This window comes from Dermacentor albipictus, chromosome 1 (assembly GCF_038994185.2).
Source record: "Dermacentor albipictus isolate Rhodes 1998 colony chromosome 1, USDA_Dalb.pri_finalv2, whole genome shotgun sequence".
In the NCBI taxonomy this organism is placed as follows: domain Eukaryota; kingdom Metazoa; phylum Arthropoda; class Arachnida; order Ixodida; family Ixodidae; genus Dermacentor; species Dermacentor albipictus.
The window spans coordinates 345,725,739-345,749,004 of record NC_091821.1 but is presented as its reverse complement, the minus strand read 5'-3'; the positions used below and the strand labels follow the sequence as shown (position 1 = coordinate 345,749,004).

At 45.7% G+C, this 23,266-nt stretch overlaps 1 protein-coding gene across 3 annotated transcripts in view; it reads left to right on the top strand.

Moving 5' to 3' along the window:
* Window positions 1-23,266, top strand: part of LOC135915707 (unconventional myosin-Ie-like) — a 352,538-nt gene that overhangs the window by 242,188 nt on the left and 87,084 nt on the right. For all 3 annotated transcript variants that reach the window (XM_065448929.2, XM_065448861.1, XM_065449014.1), the window contains 5 exons: window positions 1,139-1,226; window positions 4,418-4,507; window positions 17,778-17,855; window positions 20,326-20,410; window positions 22,591-22,694. In XM_065448929.2, coding sequence (XP_065305001.1) covers window positions 1,139-1,226; window positions 4,418-4,507; window positions 17,778-17,855; window positions 20,326-20,410; window positions 22,591-22,694 — 445 coding nt within the window. The remainder of the gene's footprint in view (window positions 1-1,138; window positions 1,227-4,417; window positions 4,508-17,777; window positions 17,856-20,325; window positions 20,411-22,590; window positions 22,695-23,266) is intronic.

The window sequence follows — 23,266 nt, the reverse complement described above, 5'->3', positions numbered from 1 at the left end:
ACAACAAAGACCAGACCTTTGCCGAGACGGTAGTTTTCTACCTTCGGGGTTGGTTGTGATAGGAACGCAGGCGCGCGTTCTGCTTTCAGCCAGCACTTTGGTTCAAGTTCACTTCAGGTTATCTTTGTCGCTGAATGAGAACTGGTTAAGAGAGTTATAACAAGGACCGCTTAGGATGCCACAATCTGGAAATGCACATGCTTAATTACAGTTGCTCATCCGGAAGCAAACATTCATGTGCAGGGACAGTTCTTGTATACTTATTGTTCCTCTGCATCAAGGCCTTCGACTACTTGCTTTCAAATGGCTGTAATAAGCGTACATTAAGTAAGGTTTGGTTTTTAAGCGTATGCGTATGGTTTTTTTTTTTACGTATTGTGTTTATGTTTAGGGCGATCTAATTACTTAGGTGCGTCTTAAAAATTAGTTGTCCGTCGCAGTTCCAGTGTCATTATTCTGGAGCTAGGCATTCCAGAAAATTTGCTCTGTCTGTCTCTTTGTTTTTCTCTCTCTCTCTCTCTACTCTATATATATATATATATATATATATATATATATATATATATATATATATATATATATATATATATATATATATATATATAGATAGATAGATAGATAGATAGATAGATAGATAGATAGATAGATAGATAGATAGATAGATAGATAGATAGATAGATAGATAGATAGATAGATAGATAGATAGATAGATAGATAGATAGATAGATAGATAGATAGATCTGTTTCAATAACGTGACCGAAAACCTGCTGTTGTTACGCGCAAGTTGTTCTTTTGTTAGACATATGTACGTTTGTTAAATGGCCAAGGCATCTTGGACGCTTCGTTAATTTCAAGACTTTTACAAGTGTTCAAGTATTATTGTCAGATCTGTGCACGGCTTGCATTTTCAAGCCCGGGCCCGGCCAGGGCCCGAGTCGCGATGACGTTGGGCTGCCTAAAGCCCGACTCGCGGGCCGGGTCGGATTGGGGCTTTCAGGTCACCCGGACCTCGTGCACACCTCTAGTGTTTTGCTGGGAAGCTGAGCTAAGCTTTATGAACAGCGAGGCTAACTGAATAAAACTATTTATTGTTTCCCAGCGTTGATGTGTTTCGCCGGGTTCTGCTCTTTTGCGCAGAGGTGAAAGCGGTGCGGGCAAGACGGTAGCCGCCAAATACATCATGGGCTACATCGCCCAGGTATCCGGCGGGGGATCCAGAGTTCAGGTAGGACTCTTCGTGTTGCAAGCTCACCAGGAGGCTGCTATTTTATACAGTGTGGTACCAAGCTAAGTACTCAATTTGAGGTGGACCTAATATATAGTGACCTTGTAGTGGAATCACTTTAAAACCTTATTCCTGCAAAGAAAATTGTCCCTTGGTTGTTGAAAAACAAGCTTTTGTAAAGAAAAAAAAGAAGAAAAAGAAGCCTTGCATCTCGCAAGTCGTCCGCTGCAAAGTCCAGTGCTTCCAGATGTCCCAGAAGAGGCCTTCCCGTTCGCCTCGAGCAGGCGCGTTTCCTTTAACGATGAATTGCATTGTGCAGTGCTTTTTAAAGAGTTTTGAAGCCATTTGTGGGAGAGTAAGAAAGCACGCAGGCCCAAGGCCGAAACGTCAGTTTCTTAAACAAATATTTCACTCGAGGCAGTCAGTGTAATTACATCGGCAGATGAACGTTTGCTCATTCATTCATTCATTCATTCATTCATTCATTCATTCATTCATTCATTCATTCATTCATTCATTCATTCATTCATTCATTCATTCATTTACAATTCTGTAAGGTTTGTCGGGCTGTTGCAGGAGTGAGTAAAACAACACAAAAATATACAGAGTAACATAAACAGTACAACATAGAATATTATAGAAGAATTTGTACAATTGCTTATAGTCACAAGCGTTCATCCAGTCGCCTTCAAGAAGAGCAGTTGGGCTTACGTTGCCTTGTGCATGAAACAAATGCCTGGGCCAAGGATATTTTTCTCCAAGAGGGGTCTCCCATGAATCCCAGCGGTGCACATGGCAGGGCGCTTTGTTGAGCGTCGAAGGACGGACAGCGGCAGGGAAGCTGCCCTATTGCCGCATCACACCCGCAAAAAACAATTCCACTCAGCATTGTCGGCCATTCTTGTTAGGAATAAATAAATAGGCGTTCATAAGCGCTACGCCTAACCACGGGCGGCACAGTGAAGATCGTTTCGCGACGGGAGAGTCTAGGTTGCAGGCGAAGTCGCAAGCTAGGGTCGACAGGATGCATGCGGGAGTTGGGTGAAACACTGTGAGCTGTATCGTAGAAATGTGATGAGAGGGATTGATTCAAGTTGCCTCGCAGCATCCGTTCTCGAGAGCGGTATACGTACTCGCCATGTTGTTTATGAGCAGGCAATTCCGCAGTTGCTTGGCAACCGTTAAAATAGAATGTCGTGTCCTTTCTCGATCGCTTTGTTTCGTACACTATTGCTGCTCGTGTAACTCAAGACATAGGGCAAACTGCGGAGTTTCTATGGCTGCCTTCACATCGCAGGAAATGGTCCACGGATTGGGTGGCTATTGGAGCACGCATTTGAAGGTACCTTGGGGAGCCGTTCTTTCTGCTGCCGTCAGCGTCGTGATGTAATAAAGTTTTAACATCAAAGAGATGGCGTATGACAGAACGGCTACTGTTCCGGTAGAGCGGTTGGAACTAGTGAAGCCATCCCTTTAATCATGCGTTGCCTTTGTCCTGCCGACGTCAGTGCATAGACGTTTCACACTGAGCGTACGCCTGATTTGGGTTTGATTTCGGCATAAACTTGGGAATACTGTAGCGCATATAAATGCAGAAATTGCGTGAGGTTAAAGGTGGGACCTTCGTAACGCATAAGCATAAACATCGCATTAGATTACACATTGTATAGAATGAAAATACGCGCATCGCCGTTAGTTGTATGCATTTAATTACCCGCTTTACTATGACTAGCTTCACATAGACTAAAACACGTGCCTTGGTTCTGTTACCTGTGTTCCTTTTTTTTCTGTTTCTTTTTCTTTTTCTCTTTTCTTCTTTCTTGTTCCTTTTTCTTATCCTCGCACTCTTTGTCGTCTTTACAACCCCTATATGCCCCACCCCAGTGCAGGGTAGCAAACCGGAAACTCGCATCTGGCTAACTTTCCTGCCTTTCCTCTCTCTCTCTCTCTCTCTCTCTCTCTCTCTCTCTCTCTCTCTATCTATCTATCTATCTATCTATCTATCTATCTATCTATCTATCTATCTATCTATCTATCTATCTATCTATCTATCTATCTATCTATCTATCTATCTATCTATCTATCTCGTTTTTTCATAATTCTTTTCTTACGACTTTTTGAAGCAAAGCAATATAACTATATCCGTCTCGAGTATGTCTTTGCTTGAAGCTTTTGTTGTCATTTAAACTTAAGTGCCTTGATTGAAAATATGAAATGCGCCTCTTGCCTATGAAGTGCAAGAAATAAATTCTGTCCTTTTTGCTTTCAGAAGCAGACCAGCGTACTTAACTTAAAAAAAATGATTTTTAGCATATGTGTAAGCTTAGCCCTTTTATGGAGCATGAAGCTGTGCAGGAATGCAGGAAGGGTATCTCGTTAGAGTTTCGAAAGTGCCCACAACGGAGACAAAGTGTTTGGGCGTTGTAACAGGAAAGCAACGGGCGCAAGAAGACAAAAAAAAAATAAAGACGTTAGCACGCATGTTTCGTTTGTGTTACAAATGCGTGACTGAACCACACACATTGTTCAGCTGCACACTAAATTGTTCCGATACGTGTGTTGCGTGGGCCTCCCTCGATGTAACACTGAGTTCGTCCAGCACCGCGTTATGTGTGGATGTGACGTAAAACTGTGGCGCTGTGTCGCTAATCTGACCTGAAGTTTTATATGGTGCACAGAGAGGGCATTCGGTAGAGTGGTTGGCTTCGACTATTTTTCTTTTATTCGTTTGCTTGTTTACTCTAAATGGATAATGTGAAATACTTGTTGCACTGTCCTCCTAGATTCTAGGTACTAAACCGCAATTTATACGAGGCAGGCGTCATTCCGCTTACGATGAAGTTTTATTTTCAGTATTTCCGTATAACTTTACAAAATACCTCGCAGGAGCTTCTTTTTATTTATTTGTTTTCTTGCTGTACTGGTTGAGCAAGCCCAGCTTCTTTCCGAGAAAACAGCACGTAACAATGGAGGCCTAGAACGAGCTCAAATCTACAAATTTAATGGCCCCTTCGGAACGGGGCTTCTGTTCATCACGACCGTTGTTCGCATGTGAGCTTTCGTTTCAGAAGAAACAGTTAATAGCCGGCCTCTGCATTTGTACAGAGTGTATGTCACAAACCGTGACTTCATTTTTGCTTTATGGTCTTTTTGCAAACACTTTGAACGTTGTGCCGCACGTTTATTTGCAGCACGCCAAAGATGTCATCCTGGAGTCCAACACGATCCTCGAGGCTTTCGGCAACGCAAAGACTGTCAGGAACAACAACTCTTCGCGATTTGTGAGTACGATTTTCGAATAATAATAAAAAAAAGAAACGGAGAACATTTGGTGTCTACTCTCGTGCAGCACAGTTAATAGTGCGGCGCTGTTGAGCATCTGCTTCGTCATCGAAACTTCGCTTTGTTCACCTGTCTAGTATCTATAGCTGCGTCGCTTTTAGATATTGACACCGGGTTAAAAGTGAAACGCTGCAGTTGCGACATGCTGTTTCATTACTGCCGGAATATCCGCCATTGCGTCGTGTAAGATTTCGCGGACGATCCTACCGCTGTCAACCAGATGTAGGAGTCGTCGGACTGTCTTGCCGCTGCCACCATTTGAAGGAGTTGAAGGTCGTAGACGTATGGATGAACTTGGGGAACAGGATTTATTTACAGGATTTTACATTTTAAGACAAGATACATTGGCAGTCGAGCGCGACTCCCATATGGAGCCCGCAAAACTAACATACAGCAAACAGTTTACGAGCACACAGCTCACTACTACATTTCGAGCTTGACAACGAGCACTCAGCTCCCGACGACGAGCACGACACGAGCACCCTCTAGCAGCTGGCAAACGCTGCTTATAAGCTCTCCGCTTGACGTCATAGTTCGACGTCATCGTTCGGCGTGGACGGAGTCCGACTGGTCGTAAACGTTCGTCCAATCATTGTAAACTTGCCGCCGCCCCGCAGTACGGCACACACACACCAAGGCACACAAGTTCGAGCGCCCACACACAAAGGCTCCGGAACCGACGTCAGAGGGCTTCGTAGAACTCTCGGTGTCGCATAGCTCGCGGTGCCGCATAGCTCTCGGTGTCGACGACCGAGGGCTTCGTAGAACTGTGCTCCGTCCGGGGTGGCGCGGCGGAGTACCACATTCCTGACCTGACCGCGCGCCACGTGGCTGCCGGTCATCCGCAATTCTCTGAAGGGCGCCCCGTCTGGTGGGCTTGGAACACCTGCAGCGGGCTGAAAGCTGGCACGTTGCCACCCCGTACGGCCATTCCTAACAGTCGATATTACGACGCGGTATTAACGCCGTCGTAACGACACGAGGATTTATAATGCAGCTCGTAATTCGATACTCATATAATCGATCGGCGACCCTGGATGCGTGGACGCAACGTGAACAGCCTCCTCCAGCGGTTTGGAACGCGTCTTATTTTCGACCACCAGTGTCTCGCGGTGAAGTAGCAGAACCTTCGTAACGTCTCCTACTGGGAAAGCGATTAAACGCTCGAAACCGAGTTTACGGTCTCAGTCGGTCCGCTCGTTCTTTTGAGTTATTCTGTCAGGCCATCGCCGTGTCCTCGTCCACAGCCGCTTCTTCAGCTTCACCCTCACCTTGTGACGTAAGAAGAAAAAAACCTTCGCCGGCCACCATCATTACAGATCGAACCCATTCCTCTGCTGTATTGTACAGTTAGTAACTATCCACGGCAAGCACTAATCCACCATTCGCTCTCGATAATTTTCGCAGGAGTATATGCGCGTCACAGACACTGAGGTAGTTGCGGTTATATATCAAAGAAGAAGTTGATGAAAAGCTTGCGGTGTCCGCTGCATAAGATCGCTGCTTTGTTTATTTATTTATTTATTTATTTATTTATTTATTTATTTATTTATTTATTTATTTATTTATTTATTTATTTATTTATTTATTTTCTCCTCTCGAACTCTTAATTTTCCCATTTCGCTTGCTTATCAGTTGAGAAGCCGAAGCTATAGCAACCTGCCACCTTATTGCTACACCGGCGCGACGAAGCGGAGAGTGGGCGTTAACTCGTGGTTATCCACCCATAACCACCGCCGAACTCCGGCGAAAAGCCTAAGTGCTCCGCGGTTCCCAAATCCCCAATAATTGATTTGGTGCGAACCGTCGTCAGGCGGCAAAGCGCAGGTTCGATCGCGCGGAAACTTCTTCATTGCATCTCTCTCTCTGTTCTCTCCTCTACTTTCAACTCGCATTTCTCTTGTTCTCTTTTTTTCTCTCTTTTTCTATATCACACATACACATTTCTCTGTCTTGTTTATAGGCGGCCTTTAGGTCTGCAGGAAAAGCCGTAAAGTAGAAAAAAGAAAAAAACAAGAGAGATGAGGAAGTACTTTTCGAAAATACCGTTATCATAAGAGAAAAGGAAGTCCGCGACGAAGAGAAAGAAACAAAAGAAGGAAAGCCCAGAAATGAAATAAAACTGAGATAGTGCTTGTGTGGAAGGAGGCTGGCGCGGAGCGCCAGAGCGGCTTATCTCGGCAAGAGAAGGGATGCGGGGATGACTCCCCGTTTTAACTGGCTGGTTCTGGTTCCGCAATAAATACGAGGGAAGGCGAGCTCCTTCGACGGCTGGCCTCGTCCGCCGGAACAGCGTTTAGCGAGCCTACGCACGATCCCTGGCCGCCGACGTATGGGCTTCTCGCTACAAAGTGAGGGAGCGTGTCGAAGGTGTGCGCGCGGGAAGGCACGTGGAAGCGGCGCGGCGAAAAATAAATCTTGCACCAGCAGAGGCGCCTCCTGCGCGGAGACTTGGGAGAAACAAGGGACTGGGAAGAAAAGTCGCGCGCGAACAAGTCTAATAGCGATCCGCGATATTAAGCGGGGAAAGAGCTCTCGCGATACATATCGCCTCGGTGGCGCCCTCTTTTTAGAGGAAGGATGTCCCTGTGGCCGCGTACGTTGAGCGCGAGGAGGCGGCACCTCCGTCGTAACGACGCTTCGCCAGGTTACACCACCGCTCCGCTTCTTTCCTATATGCCTCCGTACTCGGCTCATAATGCATGGCACGTATTTGGTAAAGATTTATACTCCTCTATTTCCTTCGTTTACGCGGTCTCTGGGTTGTAAACGTGAGTTGCGACTTTTCGCCCGTTTCTCGCGTGCCTGCTCATGCGTCTCACAATCTCCACGGTTTTTTTTTTTTTTCGCGCCTTCGTGTTCAAGAGATATTTCCCTGCCAGCAGTGTCGGCACGTTTTCTTAGTCTCTCATCTCGCGGTTCCGGGGTATTGATCATACCGCAGCACCACTCTTCTAATCATCGCCACGTGGAGGCGGAGGCCTCTCTTTCGGCTTGACCGGCCAGTGAAAAAGCTTACCGTTCACTTTTTTTGCTTAATGTACCGCTTTTCTTCATGCCAAAATTTGTTTTATTTCAGTTTACCTGCTGCTGTTGTTGTCTTCGTTGTTGTTTTTTTACAGCTCTGTATAGCTCATTTAAGGCGTTGCTGTATAGAGAAAAGGGGGTGGAGGCTCTTTAATGAATCCTGAAAAGCTTGGCAGCATGCCTAGCATGTTAGTTACTTCAGATTGCAAAGACGAGGTGTGGAATGACACGCTCAGCGCATGCCATGGACACAACGTGCGCAAAATACGCTATAGCACGCATCAAAGTGAATAGGGTATCTTCTCGCATTCTACACGTCACGATACCGACGAGTGATTCGTACAACCATAACTCTATTTCGTGCAGCGCTATTTTCTCCCTTTAACCTCCTCATCATCACTTGATGCTCAATAGGAACCTTTCAGCACCGCAGTTTTTCACGCATTTCACAGTTTTCTCCGTCCTCTCGTATAATAAAACGTCCCCGTAACATTACAACAATAACTTATATACTCGATTCTCGCCGCCGACGCCTTCGCGGTCTTGGCCTTCCATGGGACCCCAGTCCGGTTCGGCGCTTCACCTCCCCCGTTCTTCCTATACCTGGTCCGTCACTCGCGCTCACGCCTCCGTTTCGCTCGACTTGGTTCTTTCACGTTCTCCATTCGGTATACCACCAGGGCGAAAGGTTAGCTCCCAAGGCGGTCTTCTTCCCATATATATGCCGCCCTGAGCTTTCTAGTATAATATAAACCGTGCAACGGTTCCGCCAGACATGCCAGAAAACTGGGGGAGGTGGGAGAAAGGGAAGGTACCGTTGGGGAGAATATATGCGCAACGTACGCCTCGCTTTTATTCCTCTTACGTTCTCATCCAAACCTTTCGGTTCTCCTTTTCTCGTCCTTATCTGTTTTGCTTGGTCAGTTGCGGAAACTCGCATCAAAGGGCGATCCGATGAGGTCCATTCACGCATAACATTCGTTTCACGTGTGGCCGACTACCCGGCTCGCTCGTCGTCCCTCCCCGAGTTCCGTACCCGTCATTTACTCTCGACCCCCGCAGCTCTTTCCTTTCACGTCCTCTCTTTCTCTCTTTTTTCTCTTTCTTTAGCTAGCTTGCCTCCGTACTTTTATACTTTCTGCTATGTAACCTTTCCATTATGCTTGTTTTGTTTTTGTTTCTCATCTCTCTAGCTTTTTTCTATACAACCGTTCAACGAAGAACGCCTCCCATATACAGCCTCCGTCTATTTTCTCCTATCTCGAGAACCTTCATTCTCGTCTGGTCAGTCTTCAGAGGTTGTCTGGTACAAAGAGAGAGCGCGAGCACGTGCATTTAGAAACAACGGTGGTCTGATGGCCGGCCTTTTACATTCGCCACGAAACAGGGAGGTTGAGGAAACGTATAGAGGAATGAATAGAGTGGAGAATGGACGGCGAGACGGAGGTGGAAACAAGTCGCCTTAATAGCAGCCGGAGGTAGAAGGAAGGAAGGGACGAAAAACACGGGCCGGGGGAGTTTGGGAAACGATGACGTGACCTCTGTCCAGCGACGAGCTTCGTTTGCCCGTGTTTCTTCCGAAACCGTTTCTGTTGAGACGGTGGTGCGCGTGGCGGTCTGTTGTGCGTGCTTGCGTAGGTCCCAAGCGGTGCTCACCTTGGATCTGCCGCTGTTCGGGCCTTATTCCTGTGGATTGGTACCTGTCCAGTTAGGTTGCGCAAGCATGCTTCTCAAGGGCGCATTTCAGTGGCCCGCCTTTTCGGGCTTTCGTGCGTGGCTGTCATTTGACTCAACGGAGGGCCCCCCCGAGTTCCGTTGTGGCAACCGGCCGTATACCTTCGTATTTTACTGTTCGTTTTGGCCGCACTTATTGTTTTTGCCTTTCCTTTACTTTTTCAACCTGTTGTATATGTCGGTGCGGTTACATGTTCCATTCTGGGACCTTACTCTTACTACGTGCCCCACGGCACGTCGCCATAAGTCCGTAAGGTTATATATATGTTTGGGTCGTCGTCGTCGATACTGTGGTCGGGACTCGCTGCGCGGAAGCATTCGCCAGTGATTCTGCTTTGCGCACTCTCCTTCGCGAAAGAGCGATGGCGTCATTTGATGGGAAGTTACGGTATTCATGTCCGCAGTTTCAACTTGAGCTTGTCTGTGGAAGTAATCGAAGGTATATATATATATAGGTGAATGCAAAGTGCTAGCCTTGCTAGCCTCAAAATTTCCCTAACGGCCTGAATGAAAGTAAACAGGCCGGACCGTTCGTAGTGGAACAAGGAGAATCCCAAGCGAACGTCTGTGCTTTTACCGCATGTCGGCATCTTAAAAAGGAAAAATAAATGAAAGAGGTTTTCAACACAGTTGGAAACAGCGTAATTCGTCGTCCGATCAATTACCATGCATTGTCAAATTTTAAACATAAAGCACTCCGCCATGGCATGAACATGAACATCGATAACTGAATACAATGTAGCTATCTGTATGTACCTACGCAAGCATTTTTTTCTCCGGTCGCGGCCATCCTGAGAAAAATAACGTCAGGAATGGGAAAGGAGGGTGGAGGAAGGGGGTACATTAAAGGAACTGTGGTATATGCTGTGAGTACTCACACAACAACGTCGTCCAGTTGTCGAGAAGAAGCTTTTAACGCGAAGGTTTCTTCGCCTAGCCCTCCACGCTATCGCGACCATCGGTCGTTCAGTACATGATATACATGTTCAGTTCAGGATATATATATATATATATATATATATATATATATATATATATATTATACATAACCTTGAAATTCCATCCTGGGCGGCGCATAAACATAAGCATTGCGTTACATTCGTTTAAAATATAGACAGCTCTACGTGTAATATTCAGTTGTATAGCAATTAGAAGGGCAATAAAGGAAAATATTAAATAGAGCTATGGGTTGATAGACTAAGCTTATGTAATAACGAATTGATCATTCGCAGGGAGAGCAGAGCTATCGTTAGCGAGAAAAATTACAATGTGTGGCGCCACCTGTTGTGGACTATGGTACGTCTCATGTGTCGTCAGCACTGGCTGATTCACAAAGAGCGGCGTAGGGGGAGATCACGTGGAAATTGCGTCAACTCGTCCGTTCCAGCAGTGCCACCTTGGAAACCAACCTTCTACGCTACAAAGTGACATCTTGGCGCAGGTAAAACGAAGATGGATTTCTAGACTAATCATGTATAGATCTAGTTCGACTTAATATTTCCCTTTGGCCCCCATATAGTAACCCGCCATTCCAACATGTGCGTTGTATCTGCGTAAATTTTTACGTATATATTTGCATCGGTCCATCTTCAGCGGCAGTTTATAGACCTCCTGTACCGATGCTAACAGCTAAGAGTTTTGGAGCCGGTGACGCCTATAATATGAAGTATAAAGGTTACATACATAGCTAAGATACTCGCTCGAGTGACCCGTGCCAGCGCCGATGTCCTTGCATGTTGACTTCATTGGCGTGCACGCCGTGTCCAGCAGCCGAACGTTATGAGTACACGCAGTGTACCCCTCTTGGTCTCGAAGAGTGAGATCGTTCGCAAGGTCGTGACGTCACATGTTGACATCAGACGGCCAAGACCAGCGCCTTCCCTGCTTTCATCCGTCACTCACTATGCAACGCTTTATGGCAAGGACGCGGCCTGCATTGATCGCCCTTCCTTTCCGGGGACCACAGCGCGCACGAAAACCATCTGAAAGGCCTGCGTGTGCGACGCGATCAACATACGTGCTTCTTTCGTGGCGGCGTGACGCCAACGCGAGCTCTTCATCTGCGCTTTCCCCTTTTACGTCATTCGCCTAAACCCCACGCTCGCGGAGTGATGCTATACTTGTTTAATTTCGCTCCGCTTGCTGTGAATGTGTAATTTATATGTGACCATAAAAATGGCTTGTTCCCGTCGCACGATAAAAGTCAATACACTTAAGTTGAGCTGAACTTAATCGACCGTGTGCGTCGGGCTCACAAGCTTACGGCGCTGAAAACAACAATGCGCATCCCATGGTTACAGCGGGGTATTCGCAGGGACGTTCATCGTGTTCGTGACGATGCTGCTATACACAGCGTATTACAAATGTACTATCAGCGTCAAATGAAACGTGAACAGCGGAGCGCGTGGTCCAAGCAAAAGTGAAGGTACAGTGCGCACCGCACCGTCCAATCATCACTATCGACAGGCAGGCACATCCGGTTAGGCCGCACAGCGCGATCCCCCTAGAGTGAGATATTTTCGCTTCTGTTCTGGTTCTTGCATTTGAAAGGGAGAAAATAAAAATTTAATAACAGTAGCTAAACTATCGCAGTTTACGGCGGGTACTTAAGCACAGTTCGCCGAAAGCATTAGTGCTATCGGCGCCAACAGCGGTGTGCGTGGTGCAGTTTGCACCGCCATCGTTAGAGATAGCATCGCTCACGTGCTTTGCCGCTTGTGCGCCACACTCACTCTTTCTATCGCCAAACTTGCGCAGCGCGATGTCGGTAGCAGCCGCGACGCGGGCCGGCGTGGGCGTGCCGAGAGCGTTTGGCAGTGTGACTCCCACACGAGCGCAGTGCGGCCCAACCGGATGTGCGCGCGGGTCAATGGTGATGACTGGACGGCGCGCACTGTACCGTCACTTAAGCTTGGGGCACGCACTCCGCCGTTCACGTTTCATTTGGCGCTGAAAGTACGGCAGCCAAACCTATACGTGTACACCCCCACCCACCCCCCCTACCCCGTGGTGGCATAGTGGCTTTGCCACTGCGCTGCCAAGTCCGAAGGCGGGGCCTCAAACCCCGGCCTCGGCGGACGCACTTCGATGGAAGCGAAATGCAAGAACTCCCGTGTACCGTGCATTGTGCGCGCGTTAAAGAACCGCAGTTTGTCCAAATCAATCCGGTGTCCCCCACTACGGTGTACCTGACGATAAAGACAGCGGTTCGTAGAGCAACATTTCGTCGTCCTCTGCCACGTACGCGGCGGTTGCTCTTAGACAAGCTGCGAGGTATGACTTCACGAGCTAACATCAGCGTATCTGTCAGTGTTGCCAGTGTTGGTTATAATAAACTTAAAATTAAGAAAACTTGGAGGACGCCTAATCTTCGCCTTTGAGTGGAACGCCGATAGCATCCGGATATCCCTGGCTGCTTCTCGCGCCTCCCGGAAACTGCAGCTTATGTAACCGTAATTTTTTGCCCCAGGAAACAACGGTTGCGAACGCTATGCACGAAAGCGAGCTTTCTGGTAGAAACTCGGCCTCTTGCGTGCGCCGATTCCGGAGGTATAGTGCACAGCCGCGCGCCAACAAAATTACATCATTTTCGGGTTTGTGTTATTGTTTCGCACTTTTAATGGTAAGTCTGAGAAGATTTAACCTAAAGGGCATGCGCTGCCGGCATTTTGTCTCACGACATTTGTTTGCGGGCCGTAATTCTCAAAATTCCGAGGAATATAACTTTGTCAAGAACGTAAGGCAAGTTATGAGCAAATTTAATGACAGCATGCTGTGGCAATATAACCCGCATATACCCCACGTCATATATCAAGGCCTGGCATAAACGTATACCTAAACATATACGGAAATTCTCGCTCACAGCCAACTCCGCCGACGCTGACACCGGATTTTCTGCGACACGGAGTCCTTAACGCTACGGCGTCAATAAATTTTGGGGCTTTACGGACCGAATCCACGATATACATAGGAGGCACATCGTAGTGGAGGGACTCCGGAATCGGTTTGACCATCTATTTTTCTGTATAACGTTCAACTAAGTGCACGTGTGTTGTTTGCATTTCGCCTCCAGGGAATTGCGGCCACCGTGGCCGATATAGAATTCGCGAACGCGAGCTCACAACACCTTAGGCTATACCGCGACGCGTTATATGCTAATTGTTAATTACAGCGCATCGTTTATGCGAGAAACAAAAAAAACGGTGCGTTTGTGTTCTGCTTGATACTAGAAATGTCGTGCTGAAATGGCGGCCTCGGCAAAAGAAAGCTGCTGATATTTTTGTCTTTTTCCCCCTCAAAATGTACTGCTTTGTGCGTAGAAACGCGGCTGCAAAATTTTTCGCGCGTTTCATTAACCTTCTCCTCCGACCTCTGCGGTGTAATGCGCTTGAATTCTAAAAAAAAGAGAGAGCCTGTTTTCGCAAACGCCACCGTAATTTGTGTTGGGTTCTCCCGTGTTTATTGCGTTCGCGACCCTTCTCTCTCACTACAAGCTTCCCCAATAGCCGCTGCGAAGAACTCTATGTTGTACGGTATACGCGACGGGTGTGCAGTACATTTTCGAGAAACTCTAAATGCTAATGAGCGTGCCGCTTGAAAGCGGTTTGAAGGCGTTCCCATCTTCACCATTTATGACCGTCCTTCGTTCATCTCCTAGCGCGATTGTGTTTGCACATACAGCGCTGAAGAAATGAATATGTAAATGAAAAAGGCTTCCCAGATTTTAAATGAAAATACTTAATTTGCATACAGAGTGACTACGACAGCACGGACGACCTCCACGTCGAGGAAATAATCAAATATTGTTTCTAATCTTTCTGTTTTATAATTTTCGAGAAATAACGTGTCAGCAGAAGGGCAGCGGATTGGGCGAGTTGGTGTTGCATGGTAACAATAAAAATTCAAACAGCGCATGCGCTGTTTGAATTTTTATTGTTACCATGCAACACCAACTCGCCCAATCCGCTGCCCTTCTGCAGTTCATTTCTTGTACATGGGCTTCTTTTATGTGTCTCAGCGCCGTGTTTGTCTCCTCCTCATTCTGGTCCCGTCGTTTATGCGCTGTTTGAATTTTTATTGATAACGTGTCAGTTTCGCCAAAGTTCACCGTTATTTGCCGCCTTAACTGGTAAGTGCGTGGATACCCTAGCGTCGAAGACGCGTCTATGAAAAGTCGCCCTTCGTGAGTTTGCAGTTTTGTTTGTAAATAAATCATTTGCGTCTTCGTGCAGGCCTTCGAGGCGACGTTCGCCAATCACTGTTCGTATGTACGGTACCGCTATTTTTTTCAGTTAATTACAAGACAGCGCATATCGCGAAGACTGGATGACCGTAACCCTCGTGCTGATTTCGTTCGATGTGTCCGTAGATTATACGCCAGGATCATCCATTCATTTACGCATGCCAGCGACACTTTAAAAAAATATATTAAGGCTAGTTTTTATGTTCAGACATCGCGATTCAGACGCAGTTAACATTGTTCGCGTTCGCATCGGGCTAGCTTATTGCCCTTTAATTAATATGTTATCAGGGTGGTGCGAAAATTTACTCGTCGTCGTCGTTGCAAATGACCATCGCCCCACCGGTCGGGCGCCTGCTAAATTTGCTCCCTGAACGCCAACGACAAGGCAACTGCAGGATCACATTACCAAAAGAAAAGAAAAAAAAAGGATTTGCAGTTTTTGTTCATGTTGCGAATGGTGCACTTTAACTTCTTCTATTGTGAGTCGTCAACGGCAGGCGCTATAGCAGAACTCTGAGTAATTAAAATTGTTGCAACTAGATGGCAGCTGCGTCCTTCTTCTTTTTTTCTTTTCTATGCGGCACAGTCGTAATCGCAGCCGTTAAAACTCGATCGTCCGATCCAATGAATTTTTGGACAGGCATAAATGACCGGAAGTGAGGGAGAAGGGGGAAGTGGTGGTGCTGGCACGAAGAAACGAACTTTTGTCTAGCGCGGTCTCTCGTCTATCGATCCCATCTTTCAGCCTGACGGCACGCTTCGTCGCACATCTGCCCTCCAATGCCACAATTAATGATTAGAGTTGCGACAGCAATATTCGCCAAAAAAGACGGTGGAATGCACCGAAGACAAAGTTCGGTGCATTCTGCAGCAATGCGCCGCGTTTGAGTCTTAAATGCGCACTAAAGAGAAAAGTAATTGAAGCTGTAATTGTAAACTACCCTTCATGCAATAGCAAAAGATGCCACTCCTATTAGGCGAAAAAGCCAACTTAATGTTCCCCCACCAACTCGCCGTCATGGAATTTGAGGAAGTCTGTTCGGGCATAGTTAATTTTTTTCATCGGTTAAGATGCGCTGCACTGTATTCTCAAGGCGCCATATATTAGAGTTGGCGAGGTTCAAGGACTCTTCACTGAGTCACAACGGACCGCAGTTGAAAAAGTACATCGAAATCCATGACGTAACACTGACGTACCAGTGTTAAAGGGCTTCCGTGTGCACTTAAAAAATGACGTGAACCTTTGACCTTCCTTTGCTCTCCTAGCAATAAACTTACTGCGGTAAAATTCATGAGAGCATATTTTTGAAAGTACACTTTACGGCAGTCTAAACATATTCATGGGTTTTTTTTAGTGTCCCTTTAGCGCGTGCTTTCAAAGGCATTAGCGAGAATTTTCAGCTGCAGTGTCTCATAAAACTTGTATACAATCGACTAGGCGTAAACGACGACTCGTGCTGCAAGAGAATCAGCGCAACAGTGACTCTTACATCCAAATAGAAAAGAAAGAGAGATTATAGAGAAAAGGCAGGGAAGTTAACAAGACGCTTGCGCGTTCGGTCGGCTTCCCTGCACAGAGAGGCTACAGGGGCGAAAAGAAAGCAACAAGGGTGAGTGAAAGAGCGCAGTTGCGCGCTCGCGTGAATTAAGATGCCCACCTTGTCTGTGCGCGGTCGCAGAGACCTGTCGAATTTAGGGTTACTGTCAATGGTTCGAGGATAAGCTTGCTTGGATGACCTTTGATTCTAAAGCCGGTCGGGAGCCCAGCCGGTTTATCGCCGTCCGGAGAGGGCGGCGCTGGCTAAGCTTCGTGATGCGAACAACGGCGCGGAAGGCGCTAGATAGTCTTTTCGATTCTGCAAGAACCGCGTGTGTAGGCGGCACACACCCAAATAGAAAGAATGAGTTAACGCTGCACGTTGCATGAAGTTGCTTTTTATTTTTAAAGTTTCCCGTGTACTATTCAAATCTCGGTTGTGTTGCTTCCTGTGTCCGAAGATGGCGGACACGGGAATATGCGCAGAAACGCCTACGAGGTCCATTCGTCGGATTGATTTTTGTCGAAGGAAATGCGTTCATCTTTTATGCCGGCCTGTACGTTCTGTTTGCGGTTGAGGTCGGCCGTTCGTGTTTGTTTTATGCTCGCATGGTCGCGTGCGCTTAATAAGTGAACACCGCAGCAGAGGCGCCTGTAAAAGCGTCGATCGAATTTATTTATTTATTTTTGTAGTGGGGGCTGTTATGCTACGACTGTGGCCGTGTGGCCGCTTGTTTATTTTGGCAGTATATATATATATATATATATATATATATATATATATATATATATATATATATATATATATATATATATATATATATATATATATATATATATATATATATATAATGTGTGTGTGTGATATTCGCTGGAAGTCAGCAGGTGCCGTCGGACAAATCGATACGATACTGTATCATTGAACCGAAATGATTGGCCTTCTCTTTCTTTCTCTCACTCTTTCTCTCTCTCATTCACTTTCAGCCCTGTTTTGCTAAAAACATGGGCGTGGATTCTTCTTCCAGGGGGGAGTTCCCTCCCTTCCCCCCAAATTATTTATCCATTCAACAAAGTTATTACCAACCAAGGCCATATGAAACATATAAACTTTTTTCTGTGAAGCTAAACAGTACACGTACTTTTATGATATTACACTTTTGTCGACTACTGTCGATCGACTTTCTAGTCCCATGCTTTTGATGTCTATATATCACATATTAATCAAATTAAATCGGGTCAACAGCGGCAGTGTACGGCTAATTAACAAGAAAAATAGATACATGTTTATGGCTATGTAATATAGAAATTGTCTACGAGGGACCTTTTCTTTTAATTAAGTGTTTATGTAAGAGATGTTGGTATCATGGGTGACGCCGGCTACTTCATCTCTCTTATACAAACAGTTCACAGCAAATACGGGCCGGCTCCACCGAACAAACGCGCAAACAAGACTTACGCTACATATCAAAAATAGGTCGGTTTGTACAAACACACACACAAACAAAAGCTAGATTGCTTTAAACCATTTTCATGATGGCTAGTCTGCTTCTCTGTTTTGTCGTGCCTCTTTGTTGTTCTCTTTATGTTTATTCTTTAGTTATGTTATCAACGCTAGAACGAAGCTTTGCGCTTGAGATGTGTATATGTGTTTGTGTTTTTCACCGCTCAGGGCAAATACGTGGAGATCCAGTTCGGCCGAGGTGGGGTTCCGGAGGGAGGACGCATCTCCAACTTCCTCCTGGAAAAGGTGCGTGGCTCTTTGGTCGTACTGCACCGAACAAAGGAGTGCTTAGTGCGCGAAGCGCGTGCACGTTAAGGAGAACCGCGACCAGTTGAGCGTTCTTGCGGCCGCAGAATTTATAGCATTACAGTGCTACACGTTACATTGACAACTGAGCCATATGAAGCCAGCAGATGATGAGGTCAAGGAAAGCGTAGGAGAAATTATTTGTCGTTTTAATTGAAGTACAGAAATGACGAGCTAAAGGCAAATGAAGACGTACGACAAGACAGCTCGCCGGAACTTCGCCCGGAGGCAAGTTGTCCTTTCGTTCACTTTCATTTACCTTCAAGTTATCTTTTGTAAACTTTAATTGAAAACTATACATCATTTCCCATATGTTTGCCTTGCATCCATTATCTGTGGGCTTCACGTGGTTGCGACCAACCAAAATCGGGCCCCTCGTTTACCCTTCTCCTCGTTCATTGTGACCACTGAAGGAACTCGGATTGACGGCGTATTCGCGCAACGCTGTGTGGTCATTTCATTGCTTTTGCTTAAATAAATGTCAAGTAAAGAAAAACTTGGCCGTATAAATGGCCTGCTATCTCAATAATATAGCTAAGAAAAACAACAAAAGCAAAAAAGAAGAAGAAAAACCAAACACACTAACAATTCGTAACACGATATCAAATCGCAAACAGAGCAGGTCGATTGACCATGAAGAAAACTAGAAAAAAGAGAGGTTATGAGACAAGAACACAAACGTGAAGGCGTTATGGCAGCACAGAGGAAATTAAAATTCCTGCTAACTACTGTTCTCAAGGAATTTATGAGGACTCTGTTTGCGAGAAAATCCCCTATACAGCCGTCGTGGATTAGATGCATCGATAAGCGTTATGATTTTCGTTAAAATTTCGCAACACTGCTGCATTTGTTTTTGTTTTGTTTCCTTATGTGTTTTTTGTGTTTAATCCGCATTTTTAACTGCAAAATAACATCATTGTATGTGTGGTCCGTCCATACACTCACTCGCCGACAGGCATCAAAATCGACTCACGTCTCTGCAGCATCCATCTTCTGAGGCGGAAAGCTGTGGATACGACAGTAGTAATTTTTTTTTAAAGCGCAGCTTTCGTTGAGAAACTTCAAAGATTCTCCTGACAGTGGCTGTTGTCTTGCAGATTATATTTGTGGATGTAGTTTATACAATGTCATAAGAAATCCGGCGCACGCTCTAGGTTTCCCACGAAGTGGCTCACATAAGCCTTGTATGCTGGCCACGTGTTTCTAGCTCTGTTCTGCATAACAAAAAAAAGGTAATAATAACTTCCAAATAAAACCTGCACGTGTAATGGCTGCTCATTGGCATCTCTAAATCACACCAATCTGTTAATGGAATGGTGATTTACTAATTTGCTTGATTTACTAATGGATTCTTTGATTTACTTTATTTTACTTGATCTGGCCACTCAGCGCGTGCCACTGAGTTCTTGGTCAATCATCCAGAATGAGAATGTCCCACTACGTACGATTCCTACTGAAAACGTGAACATATTGAAAAAGAATGTAATGTCAGTTTCACAGATATCTCTAAAACATACCGATCTGTTAATAGACTGGTTAAGTTATATTTCACGGAATCTTTGATTGACTCTACTTTCGTCGGTTTAGCCATTCGTTATGTGCTTTTGGTGGTGCGCCCGTTTATTGACAATGCACGAAAATGGGTATGTCCCTCTGTGATACAAGGTGTACCATCATTACAAAATGTTGCTCATCGTCGTTACTTGTGACACATTTAATTAACCGCTTTAATTAAGCTTTGCCTAACATACATTCCAACATGTTCGTTGAATTGGCAAGAAGTCGTTTATTTTTTGTTTATTTATTCATTTTTGAGCGGGCCAGGCGAGGGAATGTTTCAAGTGTTTCTTCGAGCGATGATAACCTAAAAATTCAATCTTATTGCGAATTATGAGCAAAGACAAAACAACGGCAAACATATCCTTGTGATGTCCAAACACAGTTCCACATCAAGAAGCATTAGAAGATTTTTTTTGCCTTTATTTCACGCCCTGGAGTGTGTGCATTCTTTAAAATAAACAATGAATTGATAACTGAGCTATAATTGAATTGGTATAGTAATTAATTCATTAGTAACTCGTTTGCTGAACTACCCACAACTGAAAACTCAGTCCAGCGTGTCACAAACACTGCTGTATGCTATTCGTTAATTTTTCCTTGCCTAAATCAGAATTTCGAGGCATACAGACAACGTATGGCACACATGCTGCGTTATGCATTGCAGGTGGATGGAATAATAACGCAGAGCGCTGTATTCAATAGCGGATGTCACTACTAATTATGCAATGTTCTCTTCTGCCGATCAGTAACACTTTTGTTTTTCTCTGTGTGATAGCGCAGTATCTGACGGTCCTACATACGTAAATGTGTTCCTTATTTTTTTTTTCTCCCTCTCTCTTTCTCTGTACAGTCCCGAGTCGTGAGCCAGAACCCGAACGAGCGAAATTTCCACATTTTCTACCAAGTCTGCTACGGCGCTTCTCCGGAGATGAAGAGTGAGTATGGAGTTCTTGTGCCCCTTGCGCATGCGCACCCACAGTAACAGAACCTCGTCGCATTCACGTGACTGAAATGAACAGAAAACTGAGCAAGCTGGGATACTGGCGTGTTGCTAATGAAAACAGCGCTGCGAAGACGTAGACGAAGCCGAGCGACGCAACGCAAGCGCTTTATCGTGTCGCTTTCCTTCGTCTTCGTTGCGCTCTTTTCATTAGCCATTCACGTGACTTATCCGCAAAAATATTTAAGAGGTGTTTTTTATACCGTGGGTGTAAGAGTTCGCTTATGTATTATTATGATATTACTAAGGAGAAAGCCTTAAGTTGCTCGTTGCAATGAATGACTCATACCTGAAATACACGGAGTCTAATCGAGTGGTACAAAAGATTTCATCAGCAGCAACGGTTCATACCCCCGTGAGCGAGCAAAGATGCAAGGCTCATACCCCCTTGAGGCAGAGGAGGAGGAGGAGGATGGAACTTCATTATTATCGTTGCGTGGTTTATTCCTGGGTGGTTCCCTCTGACAGGGCTCCACTGGCGATCGCGGCTCAGAGGCTACAAGCGCTCAGCACAGTGAAGCGAACAGTGCATACATTCATTGAAAGCACCGATAGAACACACAGAACAGCATACGTTACAATAAAGAACAAACTCAAAACAAGCATCCGAACCATCAGTAAAGCATTGTATACCGCCCTCGGAAGTACGCTACGGCCGAAGACGCTCGCCAAAGCGAGAAACGAGGCGCGACGTGCGAAGCGGCGGGAGCAAGGCGTTCGACCGCGAGTGCTGCTTTCCCCTTGCTGAGAGGATGCGGCATAAAGACCGAGAGAAACGACGTCGGCGAGAACCTGAGCCCGATATACGAGCGTGCGAAGCCGAAGCTAAGCGTAGAAAGCGAGCACAGGAAGCCGAACTGCGAAAGCAGCAAGGCGACGACGCTAGACGGCAACGTGGAGAGCAGGCCGAAGCTCGCAGACAACGGCTTGCCACACGTTTACTTCACACTGCGGCTCGTTATGTCTTGCAAGAAGTCTGGCCCCTCCGATCGTATAGCTTAATGCATTACCAAGTGGGCAGCAGGCATTCGCCGTCGCGTGTTACAGGAATGTAACATGAGTTCTTCTTTTTCTTTTTTTAAGTAAGTGAAACAACAGTTCATTATTACGCCGAGTTTGATGGCGCATATCTCAAAACTGGTGTCATCCTATAGATTCTTCTCAAGTGGATGCGTTTTGCAAACTCACCGGATACGATTCGTAAATGCAATACGTGCCGTAAACTATCTAATAAAAAATTTATGACTTTTGTTAATTGTTTTAATATGTGCTTCAATTCCTCGTGCTTGTAATGTCGCCCTCTCTGAATATTCAAGCTCTATGACTTGAATTAAGTTGCATGCAAAAGGCGATTTTCTTCAATTCCGGAAAGCTTAAATATAGTCACCCCGTATATGATTTGAAATGAAAACGAAATAAAAGAATGTATCCATCTTATAGCGGTGACGGCTACCCCTTTTCACTCAATAATGATCAAAATATTCAATAGCTCATCCTTTCTTACGTATATACCGAGTTTATATATCAATGCAGCATTGATTCTCTGCGGAGTCTTAGCGCGTGTTCGGCGTATAATACATGGTTTGGTTTTCTTTTCAGCCCTGAGATTCTCATTAAATTTCTATAAACTATTTACGCTGTGTAGACGTTACGCTTTGCTGTGGTACTGACATAGGCATGAGTCACTTCGCAATATCTGTGGAGAGGTCGAACAAGAAAGCACCTGAAACGTGGTGTGAAATTTACATATGAATCGGCAAAATATATGACAGATTAGCTCCCACTTAGGCATGTGCATAGAGGACGATGAGACTATACGGGTAGGAAACAAGGGTGTTCTAGTTAAGACCAGAAATGATAGGTGATTTACTGTCTTCAAGCGCCATGCACTTCCCTCATACGACGCCCTTCCCCTTCCTTTTATGTAGTGTGGTTGGTCATGCATATATGACCGCAGCGCTTTCTAGCTTACGACAGATACCAATGTGTCACTACGGAGTTGGAAGTCATTGGAGAAGTAAAAAAAGCGCATAAAAAATCGCGGAAGTGCGCTAAATATGCCATATTCGGTACATATACCAAAGAAACAGGGTTGTTTTCCCTTTCCCTTCGCAGAGGAGCTGGGAGTGGCCAACCCCGATTACTACAGCTACCTGAACCAAAGTGGAGTCTACAAGTTGGAGGGAATCAACGACGCCCACGACTTTCAAGAGACTCTGGTCAGTGCACTTATTAGCTGCACCGCTAAAATCTAGAAAATAAGAAAGTGTGTGATTTAACATGCGAAAACCACGATCTGATTGTGGGGCACGCCCTAGTTGGGGGATAACGAAATAATGTTGACCACCCGAGGTCCTTCAACGTGCACCTAGGTACATGAGCGTTGTCGCATTGTGCCCCCATCGCAATGCGGACGCCGTGGCCGGGACCGAATCCGCGACCTCGAACTCACAAGCGGGATGCAATAGCCACTGGGGGTTAACCGCGGCGGGTAGTTAAGATCTCGAAAGCCAACAGAAACCAATACCACTAGGAAATGCTAGAAAGGAAAGAAGCAGTTTGAGGTCCATCTGTGGTCCTTAAGCTAGAAGCAATAACTTATGGAAGGAAGGGAGAAAAATTCCGAGGACACCCGAGCGCTTCTTATGAATTGTGAATGCGGAAGTATTTACGTCCAATTGAACGCCGCTGAGCGGTCCTTCTATAAACTTCTCGCGGGTGGGCAAAAGATGAGCGCGTTGAGATGCTTGGTGCGTTTCGATTTGGCCTTACCTATAGGCGAGAACTTGTG